The sequence below is a fragment of the Muntiacus reevesi genome, chromosome 6, assembly GCF_963930625.1.
Source record: "Muntiacus reevesi chromosome 6, mMunRee1.1, whole genome shotgun sequence".
Classification (NCBI taxonomy): domain Eukaryota; kingdom Metazoa; phylum Chordata; class Mammalia; order Artiodactyla; family Cervidae; genus Muntiacus; species Muntiacus reevesi.
Window position 1 is genome coordinate 107,300,579 of NC_089254.1, and position 24,193 is coordinate 107,324,771.

The window sequence follows — 24,193 nt, forward strand, 5'->3', positions numbered from 1 at the left end:
TTTGAATTTAGAAGGGCAGCACTTACCCCACAAGGACCAGTGGCCTTTGTGCCGCGTGGGGTCCGTGGGGGAGTGCCTGAGCTGGGTCCTGCCGTGTCCCTCCCAGATAACCCCTTGGACACCTGCCCGCTGCCGGGGCCTACTGCCTGGTCAGTTCTGGGCCCTTGACGTTCGTCCCAGGCCTTCCGGTAATTGTGTTCCCGGACTCAGCCTCCCGCTCTGCGGAGAGCCCTGGGTCAGCACGGGCGTGCCTGCTGAGCGGTCAAGTCCACGCTGCTCCTCTACTTCCGCCAAGGGCCGTTGTTGTTGCAAAGGCCTCCTGGCCCCCAGCGTCCTGACGGCCTGGTGGGCTTTTCCAGGGACCCCCTCCCACTACAGCTGCAGAAGGTCTCAGGGCTCCCCTGTAGGAAAGTGAGAGCCGTACGCAGGCGTCTCCGCCGTCCCTGAGCCCCTCGGCCTTGCAGCAGAGTCAGCGGGGCGCAGGGGCCCTGCCCGCCGGGACAGGGCCGGCAGCGCAGGTGTTGGCCTGGGCCCGGAGCAGGCTGCTGGGGCAGGGCGCGTCCTCTACCTAGTGACCGTCCGGTGGGCCGTCGGGGGTGGCCTTGTCATGCCGCCCGTTGCTCCCGGAGCCGCCACCAGCGAGCACCACTGTGGGTGTGTGTCCTCCGGTTAGCAGCCTTAGTCGCTGTTCGCTCCCTGCCCAGCCCTCCTCCTCCCCGTATCTCACGCCCTGTCACACACAGGGCCTGGAAGCCAGCCTCACCCTCCCCCTGAGCCCCACCCCGCTTCCCGCGGCCTCGGCTCTTTGTCGCAGGCCTGGGGAGCTCATCCAGGGTGACCTGTCACCCGGTGTCACGCCCAGCTGTGAGCCAAGACGCCGCAGTCTTGTTCTCTCCCAGCCCCTGCCCTTGACTCTAGCCCTCTGCCTCTGATTCAGCTAGGGGCCCTAGGCAGGGGGTGGAGGGTGGGCAGCCCAGGGCGGTGACCGTGGCGTCCCGCAGGCCTCCAGGCCTTTGCTGCCCACCTCCTTGGTTAGCCTCCATGGGAACCGGCGGCCCCCTTGCTCTGCCCCGCAAGCCCCAGGCCCCCCGGGCCGGCCGCCCTGAGAGCCCTCTCTGTTCTCAGGCCACGAATGGCGGCAGCAGCGCCTTCAGCGACTACTCGGCCTCAGTCCCCTCCACGCCCAGCATCAGCCAGCGGGAGCTGCGCGTGGAGACCATCGCTGCCTCCTCCACCCCCACACCCATCCGCAAGCAGTCCAAGCGGCGCTCCAACATCTTCACGGTACGTGCCCGCCCCCCCCTGCCACCGACCAGGCAGGGCTGAGCCCCCAGCCTCCAGGACGCTGCACCTGCCCTCTCTGCATCTGCACAGACACGCGCCGCTCCCAGGGGCAGCTCCGTGCAGGCGCCCCCCATCTGCACCCAGACTGTGATCCTCCGTGGGCTCCGTGCAGGCACCCCCTCCCACCTTCCATCAGCACCCAGACTGTGATCCTCCTGCAAGCCCGTGGGGCCGCCCCTCAGTGCAGCCACACAGAGACCCTCCTCCCAGCCCCTTAGGGCTGTCCTGGCCAGCTGCAGGGCTCTTTGGACCCGTCTGTTCTCTTAGCTCTGAGACATCCTGGATCCCACCCTTGTGGATCCAGGCCCCAGGTGGCTGGCCCGAGGTCGCAGGAAGCAGTAGATGGCAGAACCGGAGCAGGTCCAGGCCTCCCAGTCCACCTGCACCCGCCACCCACCCACCCCTGTTCTTTGCATTCCACCTCGCTCCCCCCACCACCTCCCTGCCGCTGCTGCCGTCGGCCCGACAGAAGGCCCAGACGTCTTTCCCCAGGCCCCTGTGTCTCCTGAGTCCTGCCTCGGTTTCCCACCCCCCAGCCGCCCACCACAGGCTCTGCTTTCAGCCCCTCCGTGCAGACCCCCTGCCCAGGGTCCCATGAGCCTCCTGCCGCTAGGGCCCTATACGTCACCTCTCGGGGGACCAAGCCTGCGTCTGGCCTGCAGACATACTGTCCAGTGGCGGGGCTTGGCTGGACCCTCCTGGGAGTCGTGGGCCCAACGAGGTGGGCGCGCCGCCCCGGGCGGACCCGCACGGGGAGATCGCCCTATCTCTCCGCGTCACTCCTCATCCCGCTCTCCGAGCGTCGGGCCTCAGGTGTCGGTCGGTTAGTCCGGCGCCTGGCCAGGGTCAGGCCCCGGCCAGGCCCTCAGGAACCCAGCTCAGACAGAGCCAGTGCTCCCCAGGCCTTGCCCCTGCATCCTCGCTGTGCGTGCTTCTGCCTCGTCTGCCTGCCTGTCCCCTGCGGCCCTGCCCCATGCCCTCCATCCCACTGACCTCTGCCGTGCGTCACCCGCCACCCCCAGCCCCAACCCTGCCTGGGCTCACAGCTTCTCATCTCTGTTTACGCCTGCTGAGACACACACAGCACCCCAGGCTGCCTGCTTGTGCGTTAACCCCCTTGCGGCCGCCGTGGGGCCCGTGGGCGCCTGGGTCTGCAGTGACAGCCCTCTGTACCCGCGGTGCCCGCTCGCTGACGTCCTGCCCACCTGCTCCTCTCCCCCCGCCTCTCCCCTCCCACCTTCCTCCGCTGCCCGCCCGGCGCCTCCGTGCTCCCCGCCGCCTGCTCCTCCGCGCTACCTTCACGTTGCCCCCTCGCCGCGCCCGTCCTCCACGGCACAGCCGCCCCTCGAGGCCTCTTTCATTCTCTCCATCTTCACTGTGGCGATCTGATTTTTTTTTTTTTTTTTTTCTCTCCATCGTTTCCATGGTGACCTCACTTGCGCCATTGTCCTTGAGGGAGCCTCCAGATGCGCCTGGGTCTCTCGAGGTGCCTCTCGGGACCTCCCCTTCTCATCGTCGCTGCTGGGATGGGAGGGTGGGGGGTGCCCCCCTCTTGCCATCCTCCGGCAGAGCCATGCCTGCCCCTGTCCCACCCCCATGACTTTCCTGCCGGATGTGCCTCTGACGTCCCCCTGGTCTCTCCCCTGTGACTTCATGTCCTTGTTTTTGTCGCTCCTTTCGCCCTGGTTCTCCGTCCCAAGTGGGGTGCCCACCCCACACCCCCCACCCTCTGGGCTCCCAGGGGCCCTCAGGTGGTTGCGGGGGGGCTCTCTGCTGGCCACCCTGGCTGGGACAGGCCTCATGTGAAGCCCACTCCCCACGATCGGCTCTTCCATCTGGGGGTGCAACGGGCAGAGGCCACAGTGCCCAGGAGAGGCCCCCGGAGGGCAGGCACTGATAGCAGAGCTGTCCGTGGGCAGTGAATAGCCCGGCTCTCCCTGCTGGCCTGGCTGCGGCCCCCGGGGCCTGCTCCCCGGCAGCCCGGAGGAGCTGGGGGAGGGACGTGGGGCCCGGAGCGCAGTGCACCCCCTTCCCTGCACCCTGATGGACCGCCGGCCTGCAGCCTCTCTCCTCCTCCTCCTCTTCAGCCGCCTCTCCTCCCCGGGCACCCAGGTTCTCTGCCCTCGTCACCTGCTGACCCACCGTGTGCGCGGCTCGAGTATAACTTGCCAAAAATCTCTATTCTTTCGATATTTGCAGATATGTGCCACTGTTTCCAACTTTTCATCAACAAAAAGGCCTTTCCAACTCCTTCCAAATTAGAAGACCAGGTGGTGACACACAGCACCTCTGGACATTGTCCCCGTTGCGGGGCCGGGCCCTGGGACTGCTCTCAGATGAGAAGCGGCCGCCGTGCTCCCCACTCCAGAGACCCACAGGAACCTTTGTAACTAACCCCCACACCCCCAGGCAAGGCTAGGAGCCGCCGGAGCGCGCGGCCAGCCCGGCGGAACGCACGGCGCCAGGCTCTCGCCGCATGGAGAAGAAGGGAGCTCGGCCCCTGTCCCCGCCCGGCGCGCCGGCCAGCGACGAGGCCCAGAGGCCGGGGCGTCCAGCGCCCGGCCGGCCGGCGGCCCAGCTGCTCCCGGGGGTGTTCCCCGCCCCTCCCCTCCTCTGCTCCTTCCTGCATGGACTTCTCTGCTGTTCCTGCTCCGCTGGACGCCGCCGCCGCCTCCTCCTCCTCCTCCTCCTCGCCGCGCTTGCCTTCCCCTCTCTTGGCCCCCCCACACCCCGTTTCCTAGGATCCGCATCGGGCCGGGCTCTGCCCCAGGAGCCCCGGTAGGGGCGCAGGGCCTCCTCCGGCCCGTCTCCTCTCTCTCTCCATCCACTGTGCGCCCTCGGGCCTCGCGGCCTCTGAGCTCGGCACGCCGTGCCGCCGCGTGTGGTGTGTCTGTGCCCGCGGACGGGCCGCGGCCGGCTCTCACTTCTGGACTTTGCTCTCCCCCCGCCCCGGTGGTCGTGCCCCGTGCTGCTCCCGGCCAGCCCGCAGCCTCCACCGTCCACCTCACCTCTCCTCTCCGGGCCCCTTCCCTTCTCTTAGGCCCCAGCCTCCCTCCGGCCCCCCCTGGGCTGCGCGCTCCTCACGCCCTTGGTATCTCGTGTCCTCGCTCTTTTGTAAGGGGCGGGCCCGGCCCAGTGATGACCTGTGCTGCTCTGTATGGTGCCGTGTGTAAGAATAAACACCCGTTGGAATACTCGTGGTCTCCGTTCCTTCCCAGTCCCGCCGTGCCCCCCACCCCCCACCTCAGCCCGGCCCTGCCTGGCTGCTAGGGCCTGTCCAGGGTGGGGGAGGGATTCGGGGAGGGTGGGGTGCTAGCTGGGGATTCCAGGCGGGCAGCTGAACCCCCGCAGATCCTGGGGTCCCTCTGACACGCCCTTTCTCTTCTCTTCCAGTCTCGAAAGGGTGCCGACTTGGACCGGGAGAAGAAGGCCGCCGAGTGCAAGGTGGACAGCATCGGGAGCGGCCGGGCCATCCCCATCAAACAGGTCAGTGCTCCCTTTCCCCCGGGGCTGGAGAGGAGCGGAGGGGAGGCCCCGGCAATGCTGGAGGATGGTTCTGGAAGATGGGAGAGGCCAGCACCCCCGGCCCCTGCCAGGCCTGAGCTGTTAAACACCCCTGGCAGGGATGGTCGGAACGCTCACCGGGCCTGGCCCTGCCTGTTCACCCTCATCACCACCTGGGGGCAGCAGAGAGCCGCCCGCCACCCTCTGCGGCTCTGCATTGGTGGTGGTGATTCTGGAGGTGCCCGGCCCTGCAGGAGGACTTGGTCTCCCCTCTTCCCTCCCCCAAAAGGGAGAGAATTCACAAAAGAGCACCCTGAGGAGTATGGGTTGAGAGGGCATACCAAGGGCTGGTCCTACCCTGGGTTCACCGGCAGAGTCTTACCGGGTGAGCCGAAAAGAGGAAACTTGGTCCTGATACAGTGTCTGGAGTCACTGCCTGGTAGGGCGCCCGCACCGCCTGTCCTGGGTGTCTTTGCTAGAGAAAGGCGTTGAGTGACGGAGGGGGGGTCTCCGTTGATGGAAGGCAGAGTTGCTTGCTGGTGTGCTGGGCAGGGCTGTAGAACCGCCGAGCTGGACTCAGTGGAGCGAGGAGGTACCAGGTGAGAGCCTGCTGGCCCGGGTGCCCCCAGGGATGGCCAGCAGCCTGGTGGTTAGCCTGCTGTGTCCCCAGGATGCTGCACTTGGCACAGACACGTCTTCCTGGAAGCCGGTGTTTAGAGATGCCCCGTGTCTACGGGAGCCGTGATGTCCGTGTTTGAGCGCAGAGTAGACTTGTGTGGCCAGAGGACCTGAGGTCAGCCTGGTCAGGGTCCTGTAATCAGGTCTGGCCATCCAGGCTGGGGGCTTCTGTGACCAGAATCGTGTTAGGGATGGGGGTTTCTGATCCCACGGTGAAGGGCCATGGTGAATAGAGAACGCTGGAAGTGTCTCGGGGGCCAGAGGACAGAGTGGGGAGCGCTGGGTGTGCTTCAGTGCTCCAGAAGGGTCACTGAGGAATGCCCCGCAGCGACCCTCCTCGGTGGACGGGGAGATGGACTGGGAGGATGGCAGCGGGCAGTCTCCTCCCTGTTTCTCTTGTGTGTCTGGGCGCAGAACTGGCCCAGAAACCTGTTGATGGCCTGTCTCTAGGGCTGTCAACCCAGGCCGCCTCGCAGGGCCTCTTGCCAGGCCAGGCAGTGGGGACCTGCTCCAGGCAGGGGACCGTCACTCCTTGCTTTGTGGCATCTGCTTTCTGAGTGTACACACAGGCACAGGTAAACATTCAGCCAATGCAGCACTTCCCCCACCCACCCACCCAGCCGCCCGTCGTCACTTTGAGATCAGTCTAGCCCCAGACGCACCCCGCTTCCTGGCTGGGGTCTGGCCTCATTTATCTGCTCCCTGAATCCTGCACAGGGAGGGGAAAGAGGGTCTGTGCAGTAGGGGATGAAGCCCCGAGAACTTGCATCTGAGGCTCCTGTCTGCCTGGAGGGGTCAGGGAGGTCACTTGAGGACCCCAGACCCCCCTAAACTCAGGGATCCTCAGGAGGAGGGGCCTGGCCAGGAGCCAGAGCCTCCGCACCTGTCGCCAGCCACCAGGGATCATACGGCGGGGGGTGGGGGGGTGGGGGGTGTCTTTGGGGACGTGCCTACCGTCTGATGGGGCGCCGCGCACGCTTTCTCCTCTCGCCTGGGCTGGTGGCCATGCCTTGCTGCCCTCCCCGCCTCCCCGGACCGGGGCTCACCCCTTTCGCAGCCCTCCTGTCCCGCGCTTCTCCCGGTTCCTCGCTCCCCCTCCCACTGCTCCTGCTGGGAGTGGAGATTGCATTTCAGTTGCCATTTGCATTCCCAATCAATCCGGACTCCGCAATTAAGCCGGCTGGCGGAGCCGGGCGGGAGGCGGCGGGGAACGGGTCCTCTGGGGGCTGTCGCCCCCGCGCACCGCTCACATTCCGCCCCAGATTGCTTCCTGCGCCGCCGTGCGCAGCCGGCCTGCCCGGGGAGGGGAGCCGGCGCCCCCGGGGCGCGGGGAGGGCCGGGCCGAGAGGACGGCCCGGGGCAGGTGAGCGGCGGGGGCCGGGCGGACGCGTGGGCGCGGGCCGAGCCCCCCTTGCAGCCGCGATCGCGCGTCCCCCGCCCCCTGGCCCGGGCGCTCCTCCCACGACCCCGGCTAACGCGCGCCTAACGCGCGCCGGAGCCTCATTCCCACGGTCTGGAGAAGGGCCGGTGGAGGAGGGGAGAGACTTCGGGGCAGAACTAGTCCGCCCTCCTCCGCTGCCTCCGGCATCCTGACTCCGGATCTCTTGCTGGGGGGTGGGTTGGAGGTGCTCCGTAGGTGAGTCTGCGCAACCGAGACGGAGGCCCAGGCAGTTTCCGGGACTTGGGGAATGTTAAGAGCTCGTGGGTGGCAGAAGGCAGTGTGAGGGGGGACCGTGAGCCGGGCAGACCAGGAGGGCACACGGTGAAGGTGAAGGGACAGAGAAGGGAGCCCCAGTGTGAAGGGGTTTGGGACAGAGGCCCTGTGGAACCTCCTGGGAGGCTCAGGGAGCAGGTGGGAAGGGAGGCGGGACATGGGGCGCCTCCCACAGCAGCAAGAGGAGCCTGGGCTGCCTCCTCCAGAGGCCGGCCCCCCAGTCCTCAGGGACCCGGGTCCACAGTCAGCGGAGAGGTAGCGGCTGAGCTGTGCCCACATCCCTGGCCTGTGAGGGGATGGGTGCCATGCCCCCGAGGCAGGTCAGCAGGGCTCTTTCAGGGACCACCAGACCGGAGCCCGCGGCCTTCTCGGCTATTCCAGCCACCCTGCTGTCTAGGGAAGGTCTTGGTTCACGCCCCTGGTCTTCAGAAGCTGCTTGTGAGGGAAGGGGACCAGGTCTCCACAGTGTCCTTAGACGGCCCCGCCTCCTCCAGCCGGAGGATGAGGGAGGAAGGGGTTAAAACACCTGTTGAAAAGCGGGACCTGAGGCCTCCACCACCGGCCCCTGATGTGGGAATCCCATGCCACCTGCTTGCTAAGGCAGTGCTTGCTAATGTGGCTGTTGCAGGACTGAGCGTCCCAGTAGGAGGCCTGAGCAGGGGAGGGTGCCCTGGAATTGGGGTTTTACCCCCACTCTCTGTCACACTGAGTCTCCTGACCCCCATTTCCAGCTTGCCTGAGGGCAGGGCACCCCCTCCTGAAGGAGAGGCCCTGAGCTCCTCCTTTGTGACCCCCTTCCAGGAGGGGGGACGCTGGGGGACACTTGGTGTGCTGATCCATCCCACCCCCAGCCGGGGCCATCCCGCTGTGGGGCTCTCCCCCGGGAGTGGTGCGTAGGAATCTCTGGGGAGCACTGCTTCTTCTCAGCGCCCAGAGTTTGGGGAGGGGGCCCACAGCGGCGATGCTGGTCTGGGGGAACCTGCCGCCCAGGCCTCTCTGTGTCCCATCCCGACCCCGGCTTCATCCTCAGGCCGGTCCCCTGTGCTGGCTGCTGTCTCAGGAGCCAGCGGTGGGTCGTCATTAGGGGAGGGCAGCAGAGACCATCCGGGCTGTGGGCGGTCCTTCTTGGTGGGGTCCTCCCCCCGCCCGCTCTCGGCACCTCCGACAGCCACAGGGTCTCTGTTGGCTTTTCCCCACCGCCCCCTAGTGTGTTGCGGTGCTGGGGGGTGTTGATGAATAGCACTCCGAAATCCCGGCCCTCATGGGGGCTTTGTCCATCCTGGGGCCCATTTAACTGCCACACCCAGCATCCCCTCCGCTCCCATAGGAGATTTGGTTGCTGATCTGGATGGCTGGAACTCCTCACTGCCTGCTTTGAGGAGACAGGGGGTATTCTGGGGACGCTTAGGTGCTTGTCTGCCCTACTCTGGGGCTACCACGGGGATTAGGAGGCCAGCGCCCCCGGAGGTCTCTGTGTTCCACCGCACCCCTGGAGATCCTGCGAAGCCGTCCAAACCCACGCCTCCTATTGTGGATGTAGCCCCACAATCTGGGGTCGGGGGCACCCCCCCCCAATGGAACAGTGGTCCACGGTAACTGGAGAGGCGGCCCTGAGTCCCATGGATGGACTGGTCCGGGCAGCCCTCCCTGGTTCAGCTTCCGTCCCGCACGGCGTCTCCAGGCCCGCACAGTGACCGGGGAGGATGGGGGTGGAGGCCCATGGGGCCCGTGGGCGCTGAGACCCTCCCCACGCCCTGTGACTCGCGGGCCTGGCTCCCTTCTCTGATGCGGCCTCTGTCCCCAGGGCATCCTGCTCAAGCGGAGCGGCAAGTCCCTGAACAAGGAGTGGAAGAAGAAGTACGTGACCCTGTGTGACAACGGGCTGCTCACCTACCACCCCAGCCTGCACGTGAGTGGGGGGCTTGCTGCACCTGGGGCGGACTGGGCGTGGGGGACCAGGCAGACATGGAGAGGCTGGACTCCAGGGCCGGAGGAGAGCGCGCCCGAGCTCCGAAAGTCCTGCCCTTGGGAAAGGGGCCCCGCTTTGGGGGCTCGGGGGACCACATGGACCCTAAGGCCCGGTGCCCGGAAGCTCTGGGTCTTGGCTAGGCCCTTTGGAGTAAACCCACCACCTGGGTGGTCGCCCCGGGGGCTGGACTGGTGTGCAAGTCAGGTTCTCCATCCATCACTGGAGCTGTTTTAAGAGCTGGATCGGGCCTGTTTACATGGAGCTGCTCACGTTTGGGGGGTTGGGAGGGGAAGACGGTGTTGCCAATGCTCCCCACACCAGGTGGGGGTGCCCCTGGGCTCCCGGGTCAGTGGGCCGCGAGAGGGCCGTTAAGCCAGGGCTGCAGAGGGGAGCCTGGGGCCGGAACAGGCCCCCTTGGCGCGAGGTGCGTGAGGGTGTGGGACCTGGGCAGAGGGGTCCGCAGGGGGCGGGGCGTGGTGACTCGGGGGCGGGGGGCCCTGTGGCGGCTCCCACACTCTCCCCCCCTCCCCTCGCTGCGTGGCTCCAGCGCACAGCTGTCACCGGAATCCATCTCTGTCACCACCCCACTGCGGGCCTAATGAGTTCTCCCGCGAAGCCCCTCGAGCACAGCACGCAGGCCGGCCCCACCCTGGGCCCAGAGGCCCCCGGGCCAGCCTCAGAGGGGCCCCTCGCCCGCCCCTGAGTCTGCACGAGGGTTGCAGGGGGCCCAGCCGAAAGGAACTGGGGTCCATGCACCAGCCGTAGCCCAGCCCCGCTGAGGGCAGCACCCAGGACCCCAAGAAAGCCCGCAGGCCTGGGGTGGGCCCTTTCAGTCAACCCGGCCCTTCCCCTCGGCTCGGGGGGCCTCTCACTGCACAGGGTGGGAGCAGTGCTCAGATACCAGCTCGGGGGGCTGGTTAGATGAGGGGCCTCGGCCTGGCGACCTCGGGGCTTCAACACAGAGGTTCCTGGGCACCATCCTTGCCCCTACTCTGGGCTTTTCCTCCCCAAGTAAGTCCTGCCGAGTCCATGCGTCCTGCTGAGTCCAGAGGTGGCAAGGCTCCCCACAGAGCCCTGATGAGGGGCACGGTGTCCTAGGAAGCAGGGACGCTCCCTTCCCCATATCCCCACCCCCTGACCAGGAAGAGGAGCGCAGTGTCCCCAGGGAAAGGGCCTGGACCTCCCGGCCCCAGTGCCTACAGCTCCTACCCCGGCGCTTCCCGGCTGCGGGGCTGGGAGCCCGGCTGCGGCCTCTCTTCCCCACCCGTGAGGTCCACCTGCCCTCTCTCTCTGCTGCATCCTCGGTCTACCCTGCTTCCTGCTGCCCTAGCTGGGCATTCGTGCCCCCTGGGTGGCCCCGAGCCCCAGAGGAAGGAGGCAGGGCTAGAAGAGGGGTGTCTGGGGACAGGGAGGAGGGGGCCCGGGGTCATGTTTGGTGTTGGTGGCAGAGAAGAAGGGAGATACCCTGTGGGGTGGCTGTTTTCACATGCAACTTCCCTGGTGGCTCAGCTGGTAAAGAATCCGCCTGCAATGCAGGAGACCTGGGTTCGATCCCTGGGTTGGGAAGATCCCCTGGAGAAGGGAAACGCTACCCGCTCCAGTATTCTGGCCTAGGGAATTCCATGGACCGTATAGCCCAGCGGGTCACAAAGGGTCGGACACGACTGAGTGACTTTCACTTCACTAACAACCTGAAGAGCAGAGGCTCGGTGGGCTTTGTCGACTCCTCGGTCACCCAGCCAGTGGCTCATCAGTGACCTGGCCCCCCCGTGACTTGGACTGTAAGCGTCACCCAGAGTTTTCTGCACAGGCCAGGAGTGCCTCCTCTCCAGGCTGCCTGAGGGTCCCTGGAGAGGTACCATCAAGGCAATTGAGGCTGGCTGGATGGCTGCCACACTTGGGAACTGTGTGTGGCCAGTGTGCCTGGCCGGGATGTGGTGATGCTGGCTCCAGGCTGTCCCTGCTTTGCTGCGAAGGTGAATCTAAGAGGCCGCCGGCTCCGCGGGCGTGGTGAAGAGGCTGAGAGCGTGGCCTCCCCGTCACTCAGCCCTTCAGTCGCCGCCCTCTAGGCTCCGAGTGCACGTCCTCCCCCACCCCACGCCGGATGCCCCGGGCACCTGGCCCGTGCAGATGGCAGGTTCCCAACCCTGTCCACGCTTCTCTTCTTGTCCAGGCGACCCGAGCCAGGTTCACAACCGTGGTAACAGTGAGAGCACCAGTGAGGCCAAGTCCAGAGTGTCCGTGCAGGCCCCCCGGGGTCCGAGGTCCCTCCTGACGGAGGCTGCTTCGCCCCGTCTGCTCCTCATCTCTTGGTGTCCCCGCCGGTGGCCGCTGAGCTCCTGTTGCCGGCTTCCCTGCCTCCATCCCCCTTGGCCATGTTTTCCAACCTGAGCAAACTTTCCACCCTGAGCAAACTTCCCAGCTGCCGGCAACGAGCGGGGACCCGCTCTCCCTGGGAGCCGTCTGCTCCCCTTGGAGGCACCCTCCTGTTAGGAAGCCAGCGGAGGAAGGCCCTCCGGGAACTCCGGAAGGCACATGCTCCCCCTCCCAGGAAACCCGAGGGCAGGGGCGCTGGGGACTCGCCTCCTGATCGGCAGGCCGGTCCGGCTGGTGGGACCCGGGCTGGTGGGACCCGAGGGGCTCGTGGAGGAAAGGCTGGTGGGCAGGTCTCGAGCCTCACGCCTGGTCCTCGCCGGGGCCCAGGAGAGCCCGCCACAGCCTCCCCCATTTTGCAGCCAGCGGAGCCATTCACACAATCACCTTCTGTTAATTCTATCTGCAACATCAATTAAATTGTTTGTAGAAACTAATTGAATGTGGCTTAATCACACATCTTAATAGCTTTCCACGCTCTGAACTCGTTGTTAATTCCAGTAATAAAACGAGATGAGAACGCTGGCTGGGTAATTAGTGAGGAGGCTGGGGAAGAAATTGCTGTTTGATGGTGGGTAATAAAGGCAGCCGTGGTGACCGCTCTCCGGAGCCGCCGCGGAGCTCCCCCGTTCTGCTGACGGAGGGAAACGCTCCCTACGCCCCGTCCGCCGCCGCCTCTCCGGCTCACCCGCTGCAGTCTCCTTGGGGGACCCGGAGCTGGTCCGCCCCCACCCCCGGCTGGCTGGGTGCTTGTCTGTTGGGTGGTCAGCCCTGCTTTCCCCCTTCCGTTGGTGTGTGGCTCTCTGGTCCCAGACGGAGTCCTTCCGAGCGGCTCTGGTTTCTTGGCCTGGGGTCAGCTTCTCCCCGGCTCCGCCCCGACCCGTGTCCCAGCCTGGGGAGCCCAGGGCTGTCGCGGGGCCTGGAAACTGTTGCAGCTGCTGTGACCTCCTTGCGAACTAGAGCAGCCCGAGCCCTGCCCCCGGGAAAGGGACGGCAGCTGTGTCTTCGGCCCTGCCAGCTGTTGACAGTCATCTCGAGCTGAGATGCGACCGTGCGTGGGGACCCGGGATGCGTTGCGTGTGGAGCCGATCGGAGGGCCATGGGGGCCTGGACTTCGGGGGCCACCGGGACGGTGGGGTACACGCTGGGTACTAGGCAAGGCCAGAGGGCCAGCGGTGACAGGAATGGGGGTGGGCGGAGTTGACTGGGTAGGGCTCGGGCTGGGGTCCGAGCCCTGGCAGTGCGCAGCGGAGCAGGGGTGGGAGGTCGGGGCGGGGGGGCGGGGGGGCCCTCCTGTGGTGAAGCCTGCCCTCGTCCTCGTCTCAGCGATGCTGTTCTGTGCTTCTGAGACACCCTGGGAGCCGGGTGTGCCCGAGTCCAGGCACCCGGCCCTGTCCCTCACCAGGAGGCCACAGACGCAGGGCAGAGCTGCAGGGCAGGGCGCGCCTCCTCTCCGGCTGGCGGGGCCCCTGTGGTCCTTCTGAAGGGTTTCCCCGGTGGCTCAGCGGTAAAGTGTCCACATGCAATGCAGGAGACGCAGGTTCAATCCCTGAGTTGGGAAGATCCCCTGGAGGAGGGCTTGGCAACCCACTCCAGTATTCTTGCCTGGAGAATCCCCATGGTCAGAGGAGCTTGGGGGGCTACAGTCTGTGAGGATGCAAAAGAGCTGGACATGACTGAAGCGAGTTAGCACGCACAGGCCCAGCCAGGCCTCCGGGAGTCGGTCCGTGTGCTGGCATCGGGGTGCCTTGTCCTCCCCGTAGTCCTCCCGCTGGCCCCAGTGATTCCTGCAGGGAATAGCTTCCTGCCGGGGGCAGAAGCGGAGCAGGTGCTGGGCTCTCTGCTCCCTCGATCTCACTCCTTCTCCTCTTCGGAGACTCCCACGTTCTCTTGGCTCCTTGCGGCCAGGTGACCCCTTTCTCCTCGAGGTCATCTCAGTTGTTCACAGGGTTAGGGTCAGCCCGGAGCCCCTGGTCAGCCTGCCCTGGCCAGCACTCCCCGTCAGCTCTTTTAAGCAGAGGACATCGTCCCTTTTCCCTGAAGCTGCAAGATGGGAAGGCAGGAGAGCGCCTGGGGACAGGAAGTGGTGTCTCAGTGGGTGCAGTGAGAGGGCTGGGACCTGGAAGGACACAGGCTGAGCCGGGTGCTCAGGGAAGCACCCTGGATGCAAAATGTCCCAGAGGCACTCCTGATGACGGAGGAGAGGAGCCCGTCCGAGTCCAGCTGGTGAAATTCCCTCCAGAGTTAAGTTGGCGAAACTGGCCTAGTTTCTGCCCCCTGGGGAAGGACCGCCCAGGAACTCGCCAGGGCCATGGACGAGGGAGTAGCACCCCAGATCAGAGCAGTAGGGAGACCGGGCCGGGCTGGGCGAGGTTTTAAGCAGAGGGAAGCCAGAGGGAGGGCAGGGCTCCACTCTGCATCCCCCAGCCTACCTCCCGCCAGGTGCCACCCCCCACCCGGGGCGAGGTGAAGACAGCAGGCATGATGGGGTCAGCACCCAGCTGCTCCTGCTCTTGGGGTCCCTCCCCCCTTGTCTATATCTAGCCCTCCCGGTGCTGACATGAAGGCAGGGCTGGTTTGCTCCAGGGCTGAAGAGGAGGTTCACTGGGGACCTGAACAGCTGGGCTTGGGTCTGGCTCTGTCACCTGCTGATTGTGACCTTGGCAGGTTATCTGTTGTGAGGATAACCTGTTTTTCCATCTGTAAAGCGGGCACAGTAACACCGTCCTCCTGGGTCGTCGGGACACTCACATGAGGCAGTGCATGAAATACAGACGTGATGTCAGCTGTCGCTTGGGGGACCCCTGACGCGTGGCTGGGTGGGCAATGTGTGACATTAGCACTGATTACTCTTCCTGCCGCTGGGATGTCCACGGGTATCTGGAACTGTGCATTTGTCTCACTGTTCCTCAGGACGGCAGAAAGAATCGAAGGCTTCTCTTTATGGGACAAATATTTATCATCAGGCACCAGGGCTTCCCCGGTGGGTCAGATGGTAAAGAATCCGCCTGCCATGCAGGAGACCTGAGTTTGATCCCTGGGTTGGGAAGATCCCCTGGAGAAGGGAATGGCCGTCCACTCCAGTATTCTTGCCTGGAGAATTCCATCGACAGAGGAGCCTGGTGGGGAACAGTCCATTGGGTCGCAAAGAGTCAGACAGGACTGAGCAGCTTATATACATTCGAAGGACTAGGCACTGCTCTAGGCTGGCAAAGTTCTTGAGGCCCCAAGTTGTGGTGGGAGCGTCTGCAAACGGGGCTGGGGTCCTTGGTGACCAGCCACCCATGGCCCAGGGCAGCCCCATCGTCCACGTCCCCAGGGGCCTGTCGGTCCCTCTCCTCGGCCATCCGGCTTCTCTCCACGTCCCATCTCAGGTCAGTACTTGGCCTCCTTTGCTTTGCATCCTGAGCCGTCTTCCCTAAAGGAGCCCAAGTGTCACTCCTGGCCCCAGACCCTCTGTGGCCCCTGCCCCACTCCCGGCAGAGCCCCCAAAGCCACACGCAGGCAGACCTAGAGGGGGGTGCCGGGGACTCCACAAACGTGAGCAGTGCGGAGAGACCCAGGCGTCGGGAGGGTTGGGACGGGGTGCTGCGGAACAGTGAGCTGCCCTAACAAGTCCCCCCCGTCTTGTCCGTGTGGCCCCAGGACTACATGCAGAACATCCACGGCAAGGAGATCGACCTGCTGCGGACCACCGTCAAGGTGCCCGGGAAGCGCCTGCCGCGAGCCACGCCGGCCACAGCCCCTGGCACCAGCCCCCGGGCCAACGGGCTGGCCTTGGAGCGGAGTAGCACGCAGCTGGGCGGGGGCACAGGTGAGGGGCTGCTGAGGTGGGGGCGTGGGGCACACTGTGAGGGGGGCGGGGGGGGGCCTGGGAAGGTAGGCGTCGGGGCGCTGCGTCCAGCCTGGGCCCTCAGGGCTCCGGGCAGGCTCGCACCGAGTGTCAGGCTTCAGGATCAGCCCGGCTAGCACGTTGGCCAAAATGCGGCCCTCGTGGGGTCAGTAGGGGAAGTGGCCAGTGAACAGCCCGGCGGATCAGAGCAGGGACGGGAAGCCTCAGGCCGACAGGTGGTGTCAGCGTCCGGAGCGGGGCAGGCGATGGGGGGGCACAGGAACCAGGGCCACGTCTCAACCACGCTGGCCAAGGGTGCTGCCTGGGGGTCCGCAGTGCCGGGTGGGGTCTTTGTTCAGAGGCGTGGACGCCGCCCCGTCCAGCAGTAAGGAGAGAAAGACGGTGCTTGTTAGAGGCAAGGGTCCCTGCCCTGCCAGGGTGCCACCCTGTCTGGAGGCGCTGATTGAGGGGTGCCAGGTGTGCTAGCCCTAACGTCAAGATCGTGATCCCATGTTACGGATAGAAAAACAAAGGTTCAGAGCGGTTAAGTAACTTGTCTGTAAAATCCCCCAGAGGGGCTTCCTTGGAGGCTCAGTGGTAAAGTGTCTGCCTGCAACGCAGGAGACACAGGTTCAGCCCGTGGATCGGGAAGGTCCCCTGGAGAAGGAAATGGCAACCCACTCCAGTATTCTTGCTTGGACAATCCCATGGGCAGAGGAGCCTGGTGGGCTACAATTCACGGAGTTGCAAAGAGTCAGACACGACTTAGCACTGAAGTGGTAGAGAGGGGTTTGAACCTACATGTGCCTGACTGGGGCAGCTATGTGCTTCCACTCAGCCTCCTCGAGCTCAGAACGAGGCCCTTGAAATCGGCAGAGAGTGCGCTAGTGGATGGGTGGAGGGAGGGACGCTAAGGACAGGAAAACAAGAAAGATGGGTAGGGTGCTCAGAGCCGCCGGCGGGGGTGCGGTTGGGGGTGAGGGGGCAGGTTCGCTGGCCTGAGGACAGCAAGGGCAGGCCGGGGGTGCCAGCCTGGGGCTTCTCAGGTGGCACCAGAGGGCAGAGGACGTGGAAGTGGATGGAAGGGGAGCCCTGCTTGCAGGCAGGCAGCAGGGGCACAGCTGGCTGCTTCCTTGGAGGAGGGACACCCAGGACCCTTTGTCCTGCCATGTTCCCTGAAGGCCCCCACCTGGGGAGCAGAAGTGGTGTGTGAAGCAGGGGTGTGGCCCACGCCCCCATGTACCCAGCCTCGCCCACCGACGGCTCCCCAGTGTCCCCGGAACACGTGGCCGGGCCGCCCCCCGGGGCCGCGTCCCCCCGGCGTACTGCCAGCGACCTCGCGCACACTCACAAGGCGTCTCCGCTCACCGGGCGATGTTAACATCTCATTATCTTTGTTACTGTAATTACATTATCCGCTGCTTTATGCAGAATTATCCTCCGAGGACTAATTGATGGCTCCATGTTTAATTCATTAATCATTAGCATCAAATTCGACAATTACAGTGCACACTGATTGTGGGATTGCAGGCGTAATGAGGGGAGAATTAACAAAGAAAAGGGAAGGCGCCCGCCCTCCCTCGGGGTTTTAGGTTGGGGGCTGGGGGGAGGAGGTGTGGGCCTTGTGGTATCTTTGGTTAGGGCTGGGCTTTGGGGGGATTAAGACCTGGAACCTCAGGGGAGATGGCCGGGGGGCAGGAAGTCCAGCCCTAAGGCTGCTGCTCCCCTGGAAGGTCGCCTGACAGGGCTTGAGGGGCCGGTGAGGAGGCCACCCCAAGAAGGGCTGAGTTGGCAAGGACCTGTTAGGCTGAGCAGGAAGGGGGCAGGATTCCGGAGAGAGGAGCCTCGGCGTGTGGCCGCGAGGGGCTGGCCCGCACCGGTGCTAATCAGCGCTTGCTGTGTGTCTGCTCCCGCCGTGGGTGTCAGGAGACACAGAACTCGCCCCACCCTGCAGCGTCCTGCGGGCCCCAGAGCATCGGTGTGACGCGGCCGGCCTGCTCCTTTCCCTTCTAGGGGCTTCCGCTTCTTGCAGACACTTGCCCCTTGTGCTTGTGGGGCTGGCCGGGGCCCCCTCCGTCAGGCTTATCCAGCCCCGGGGGTCTCTGCCTGTCACGAGCACCCAGCACCCGGCTGCCCCCCCACCCCACTTTCCATGCAGACCCCTGCGTGTGACTGCTGGTCCTCAGACTTGCCGGCCGGCTGTGGCCTCCTGGCCTCAGGCCCCGCGGGGTCTCAGGTCGGTGTCCGAGGCAAGAGGGCTGCGGTTGCCTCCGGGGGCCGTCCACGGTGACTGATGAGCAGGGAGGGCCCTGCCACCGGCCCCCTGGCGCTCCTGGAGCCGCCGCCCCATTCCCCTGGCTCCGTCGTCCTTCCCCCCAATGGGAAACGAAAGATTAATTTTCTGCAGCCCAACAGGATAATTACTAATACTAATTAGACATAATTACTTGAATTTGATACACTTATTTCTCGTCAGAACGGCAGCAGAGCTGAGGCACAGCCCGCGGCGTGTGTGGCCTGGAGTGTGGGCTTTGGGGCCTGACCAGCAGGGTCGGCTCGGGCCGGGACGGGGAGTCAGCCCCGCTGTCGCCCCGGCAGCGTCTGGCTGTGCTCACAGGGTGGGGTGGAGAGGGGACACGACGTGTGCAGGGAGCGAGGCAGGGCGGGAGGTCTGAGGCCGGCCTGAGCCCCCACCCGAGCTCTCTGGCGAGCATGGCAGATACTCGGTGAACCCAGGAGCCCCTCGTTTTTTTCCCAGTGTCCTGCGGGCATCTCTCAAGCTCTGCCCGTAGGTAGCGGTGCCTTCAGGACGGCCTGTGGGCCACCCTTCCCCGGGGCCCCTCCCCGTCTGACCGTTCCCCCCAACCCCCCGTCCCCAGGTACCCCCCACCCAGCCAGCAGCCCAGCCTGGGCCGGTCCGCGCCCCGAGGGCCTGCACCAGCGCGCCTGCTCTGTGTCCAGTGCCGACCCGTGGACTGAGGCCGCTGCCCTGCCCCCAGGTACGCAGGACCCGGTGAGGCTGAGAGGGGAGCGGGGGTCCCCCTCCACCCACCCCGGAACAGCCCTCCAGGGCTCGGGGAGGCCAGGCGCTCCTGGGAAACAGGGAATCAGGGTGGCCACCCCAGGCCCCCACCAGCAGCTGGCGCTGGAGACCCTCCCTGCCTCTGCAGCCCCCCTGCTCACCCTCTGCCGGCCCCAGGCAGTGCTGGTGGCGCTGGCATCGCCATCAGCCCCCCGTGCAGCCAGCTCATCAGCCTCGCCGCGGGGGGACAGGGAGGGAAGCCGGGGCAGCGGCGGGGGGGGGCGGTGCTGGGGGCTTCAAAGACGGGAAGGGGGCCCTGCAGACAGATCAGGGAGTGGTCCAGAGAGTCTCCCCCCACAGTGCCCCTGCGATAGGCCGAGGCCCCTCCCCGACCTTCCCATGTCCCTCGCTCTCTTTACGGGGGTCGCTGTCTAGACCTTGCTCACATGGCTCTTCTTGCCCTTACCTCTCCCCTGTGTCTTCAGCGGGTACCTCAATCTCACCCGCGTCCTGACCCTCAGCCCTGATCCATCAGTCAGCGCAACTCCGCGAGGGTGTGGGCAGGAGGAGACCCACCCCCTCCCAGGGCTGGTGCACCTGCCGTCCCTCCTCCTCCGGGCAGCAGAGCATCAGCTCCTCCCAGAGACCCTTCACAGGTCCCCACTAAGCCCCCCGCCCCAGCTCGGACAGCGGGAGGGGCTGGCTGCCCACAGCCCGGGGTCTGCCCCCACCTCCTGCGCCCAGCCCAGGCCCCCCCGGGGATGGGGGGTGGAGGCCTGGCCAGGGCCGGTCACCGTCCAGGGCCGTGCCGGCCTCCGGCCTCCGTGGGCCGCTCTGTTGAGTCTGGAAGGAGGCAGGCAGGCAGGGAGGGAGGGCGCCCGCGTGTCTGCCTCTAATGAAGTTTGACATTTAGTGGTGAGCGCCGGGCGGGGTGCGGGAGTCGGGAGCTTGATTAGCGCGCTCTAATTGACAGTAATTAGGCAGCTCCCTGATTGTCTCTAATTCTGCTATTAATTGTGAGGAGCTGGGAGTGTGATTGAGGATAAATTTGGTGCGGAGCTGCTGGGGTTTCAGCTCCCCGCGAGCGAGTTCCCGGCCGCCTTCCGCCCCTCTGGGCTGCAGAGGCTGGCTTCCCCTTGCCTTCCCCCTGCTCTGCCTGAGTTTCCCACCCTCTCCTCCTCCAGGCCCGGGGCTCCAGGGTGGGGTGGGGCGGGGTTGGGGGGTGGGGGGAGAGGGCAGGAGGGGCTGCTCCCCCCGGGCGGTGCCCCAGCTTCAGGTCAGGGTGCTGCCCCCTCCCCGCTTCCCACACGTCTCCCCCTCTCCCTCACCAGCCAGTGGCCCCGCTGAGGTGCTCAGCTCCAGCCCCAAGCTGGAGCCCCCCCCATCTCCCCACTCCAACCGGAAGAAGCACCGGAGGAAAAAGAGCACCGGGACCCCCCGACCAGACGGCCCCAGCAGTGCTGCTGAAGGTTAGGGGGACCCCCCGAGGGAAACCGGGGCACAGGAGGTGGGCAGGGGGACTTGGGGGTCGTCCTGGAAACTTCACGCCCTCATACCCTCTTGTCTGCATTAGGTTAAGCACCTTCTCATAATATCTCATAACAGCAGCTCCATAACTCCTGGTCATTTAGATCTGGTGTCTTAGCAAAAAAACTCCTTCTTCGGCCTAACGTAACCCCTTTCCTTGTGAAAACGTGGGCTTCCTTCATTTACTCTCCTAGAAGGTAAAAGACGGCAGGCTGCGAGTCCCGTACCTCTTCCCAGGTGATGCGGGCAGGACCTGTGTTCCCTGCGCCTCTCGTAGCACCCGTCGAGTTTTTCAGCATCCGCGTGTGTCGGCCTGAGTCTCTCCTTGGTTGTGTCTGGGCAGAGGAACCCCAGCTCCTCAGGTGTTTTCCACAGGTCCTTGCTCCTAACTCCTTATTCATTACAGCGCTGCTTGTCTGGCTTTCCCCACGTCCTCTTTGAAGCGTGCGTCTTCTCAGTGGCTGGAGTCCCTTTGGAAGTTTAACTTAGGTGGATGCACACTTGCTGGGCTCTGTTCCCATGGGCAGGGGCAGGGCTATGGGGAGACCATCACTAAGGGAAACAGCGGCTTCTGCAGAGCCGGCCTGTGATACAGGGGTGCTTGGCGCTCACGGCCCGGGGCCCATCTGGACCAGGGAACTGAGTCCCCATGGATGATCAGGGCCGTGGGGTTCAGAGACGGTGGGGAGCAAGGTGAGGCGGAATGGTGGAGCCTGGGGAAAGAAAGGTTCCAGCTTTTGCCATGAAGACGGTTCTGTTCAGGGCTTCCTGGAGCGGGAGCCTGGCCCTGAGGACTTCCGGGGTAGAGGAGGGGTCAGTGTCACAGGCGCCATGGGAGGCTGCCCTGCGGAGCCTGTAGCCTGGTCTCTGCAGCCCCCACGACACACTTCTGCTGGTCGGGAGCTGTGTGCCCCCCGGGGGAGGGATGGGGAGCGGCGGTGAACATTAGGAGTAAGGCTCACGGGGTTGGTCTGGTGAGAGCGCAGAGCCTGGAGCAGCGCCTCCACACTGCTGGGGGGTCAGAGTTCAGCTCCCAGGGCTTGTAACTGCACACATCCGCGGATCCCTATCTGCTCACACGTCCCAGGTGGTCTCTGGAGGAAACCACGACCGCTCCCCACCCCTGCCCTCCCTGCCTGCCTGTGCCAGGGGACGGGGGGAGGGGCCCGGCTCCCAGGAGCCCCACGCCGACGCCGTCAGGAATATTGGGTTTAATGAGCTGCAAAATGAGGCGGCTGCAGCTGACATGTACGGATGGTGCCCACACCCGCCTCCAACACCCCCCCACACACACACCCGCCCCCTGGCATTGCCTCCCAGAGCCCTGGTGCATCTTCTCCAGACCCTGGGCTCTGCTTTCTCTGGGAAGCACCCCTCTGACTTCCAGACTTGTTTCTGGCCGCACCGGGGCTGCCCACAAACCTTGCGTCCCCACCTTTTCCACCCAGGCTCCACAGGTGGCCAGGTTGGCAGGTTGCTCTCCGCGCCCCCACTTCCCCCTCTGCGAGGAGCCCGGAGAGCACAGTCCTCCAGGCTGGGGCCCAGAGGGGCTGTATGTGCGTGTGACAAGAGCCCTGCCCTGACGGGTGTGTGCGCCCTGTGTGTGCCCGCAGAGGCCGAGGAGTCGTTCGAGTTCGTGGTGGTGTCCCTCACCGGGCAGACATGGCACTTTGAGGCCTCGACGGCCGAGGAGCGGGAGCTATGGGTGCAGAGCGTGCAGGCTCAGATCCTCGCCAGCCTGCAGGGCTGCCGCAGCGCCAAGGACAAGGTGGGCGCCGGGCGGAGGGGCGGGGCGGGGCGCTGGGTGGGGGTGCCCCACGCTGGCCTCCTGACTCACCGACCCCCCTGCCACCCCCCCATCCCTTCAGACTCGACTGGGGAGCCAGAACGCAGCTCTGGCCGTGCAGGCCGTCCGCACCGTCCGGGGAAACAGCTTCTGTATTGACTGCGACGCCCCCAGTGAGTGCCGCGGCGGTGGGGCCGGGCTGGGGGCTCTGGGTGGGTGGAGCTCGAGGATGGGGGGGCGACTCCCTCACGTCCTCTCCTCGCCTAGATCCGGACTGGGCCAGCCTGAACCTGGGTGCGCTCATGTGCATCGAGTGCTCCGGGACTCACCGGCATCTGGGGGCTCACCTGTCCCGGGTCCGCTCCCTCGACCTCGACGACTGGCCACCCGAGCTGCTGGCCGTCATGACCGCCATGGGCAACGCCCTGGCCAACAGCGTCTGGGAGGGGGCCCTGGACGGCTATGCTAAGCCGGGGCCTGACGCCTGCAGGTGAGGGCATGAGGCCCCGGGTGCTCCTGCCGGGTGGGGAGCTGGGAGGCTGGGGCGGTGGGGGGGGCCGGGCGGCTATGACAGGGCTGCGGGCTGGAAGGGTTAAACCCGGCCGTTGCTCTGCTCGGCCGTGGGCCCTGGGGGTGCCCTCCGCCTGTCACTCAGAGGCTCACAACAGCCGGCCCTTTCTCCGGCGTTATCAACACGTCGCGGGTTGGGGGCGCGCATGCGCAGGGCCCTATCGCGCAATGGCGCAAAGCCTACAGCCAGAGCGCCGAGATATGGAGAATGGGTGGTAGATAGACAGGGTCGTCCGTGGGCCCCCAGGGCAGGCCCCCGCCTCCTTTGTTCCGGCAGGGCCAGATAAGCTGCCCACCCACGCCCTCCCGCCCCCAGCCCTGCCTGGAATCCACCAGCCCTCGCGGCCCCCCCAGTCCCTGCCACGCCCCCCGCACATCCCCACCGCCCCCCTGGGGTCTCCCCAAAGAGTTCCGTCCAGCCTCCCCCACACCCTCTGCGCCACCCGCTGCCCCCGACCGCCCTGCGTCCCTCGGACTGGTTTCTGCTCTGAGGGTCCTGGCCCCCTAACCCCCGCCGTGCTCGCTCCCCTGACCGCCCCCCTGGCCTGGCCCTGCCTCTGCCCGCAGAGAGGAGAAGGAGCGCTGGATCCGGGCCAAGTACGAGCAGAAGCTCTTCCTGGCCCCGCTGCCCAGCTCGGACGTGCCGCTGGGCCAGCAGCTGCTCCGGGCGGTGGTGGAGGACGACCTGCGGCTGCTGGTGACGCTCCTGGCGCACGGGTCCAAGGAGGAGGTGAACGAGACCTACGGCGACGGGGACGGGCGCACGGCCCTGCACCTGTCCAGCGCCATGGCCAACGTGGTCTTCACGCAGCTGCTCATCTGGGTGAGTCGCTGGGGCCCTCCTGACCTCCCTGACGTCCGCCCTCCCCCTGCCACCCCTCGCGGGGGGGACCCGCACCTTTCCTGCCAACCGTGAGAACGTGCTTCCTTCTGCAGTACGGGGTGGACGTGCGGAGCCGGGACGCCCGCGGCCTGACCCCGCTGGCCTACGCCCGCCGCGCCGGCAGCCAGGAGTGTGCCGACATCCTCATCCAGCACGGCTGCCCCGGGGAGGGCTGTGGCGTGGCCCCCGCCCCCGGCAGAGAGCCGGCCAACGGCACCAGCGCCTCCGCCGAGCTGCACCGCAGCCCCAGCCTCCTGTGAGCCCCGGGAAGAGGCCGGAGGGGCCAGGACTGACGCCGGGGCGCAGGCACCCACCTCCCTCCAGGTCCCGGGGGAGACGAGAGACACAGAGGCTGAGACCCAGGGACCCGGGAAGAGTCTGGGAGGAGAGCCGGACGGGAGGGTCAGAGGATACGGAGACGCCTGGGACTCCAGCCGCCACAGGTGTTTGGCCCCTGCCTGGCCTGCGCCGCTGCGGAGGGACAAGATGCTTTGGGGGTGCTGTGAGAGGAGGGGAGCAGGACCTCGCCCTCCTCCAGGTTCCTGCCTTCCCGTACCAGCCCCCTGTAGGCCCCCGCACCCCGAGCCGGGAGCCTGGGCGGGGCAGAGGTCCCATGTAAATGTGTACATTGCAGTATTTATGTTTGTGTACATACTTGGCGTGTGTGTGTAATGAACCAATAAACCAGACCGTGTGTGTGTGTGTGTGTGTGTGTGGCCTGGCTCTCACCTTTCATCCCCCCGCCCTCCCAAGAAAACACCCCTCTGGACTCCACTTCTGCGTCCCTGTCCTCTCCTCTCTGCTGTACTTTGGGCTGCCCGCCCCCCTGCCCAGCCTCCTCCGCGGGCTTCTCTCAGCCCCTCTTTCTCCAGGGGTGGTGTTGAGTCTGTCAGCCACCCCGGGACGGGAGACTAGCCCTGTGCTTCCCACTGGAAGCTCCCCGCCGTTCCCCCATCGCCCTCACAGAGGTTTCCGACTGGTGTGCTTGCTT

General features: G+C 65.8%; 1 protein-coding gene across 8 annotated transcripts in view; it reads left to right on the plus strand.

Moving 5' to 3' along the window:
* AGAP3 (ArfGAP with GTPase domain, ankyrin repeat and PH domain 3) overlaps positions 1-23,904 on the plus strand; it is a 56,229-nt gene extending 32,325 nt beyond the window's left edge. For 2 of the 8 annotated variants that reach the window (XM_065939457.1, XM_065939461.1), the window contains exons 8-18: positions 1,126-1,284; positions 4,738-4,830; positions 9,045-9,149; positions 15,228-15,396; positions 18,294-18,413; positions 19,768-19,905; positions 21,577-21,731; positions 21,832-21,922; positions 22,017-22,239; positions 22,887-23,142; positions 23,256-23,904. In XM_065939457.1, the coding sequence (XP_065795529.1) occupies positions 1,126-1,284; positions 4,738-4,830; positions 9,045-9,149; positions 15,228-15,396; positions 18,294-18,413; positions 19,768-19,905; positions 21,577-21,731; positions 21,832-21,922; positions 22,017-22,239; positions 22,887-23,142; positions 23,256-23,462 (1,716 nt within the window). In that variant the 3' untranslated portion in view covers positions 23,463-23,904. Of the gene's footprint in view, positions 1-1,125; positions 1,285-3,543; positions 4,559-4,737; positions 4,831-9,044; positions 9,150-15,227; positions 15,397-18,293; positions 18,414-19,767; positions 19,906-21,576; positions 21,732-21,831; positions 21,923-22,016; positions 22,240-22,886; positions 23,143-23,255 lie in introns of those variants that run through there. The other 6 variants (XM_065939459.1, XM_065939458.1, XM_065939460.1 and 3 more) reach the window with 6 other exon arrangements.
* The last annotated feature ends 289 nt before the right edge of the window (positions 23,905-24,193 follow it).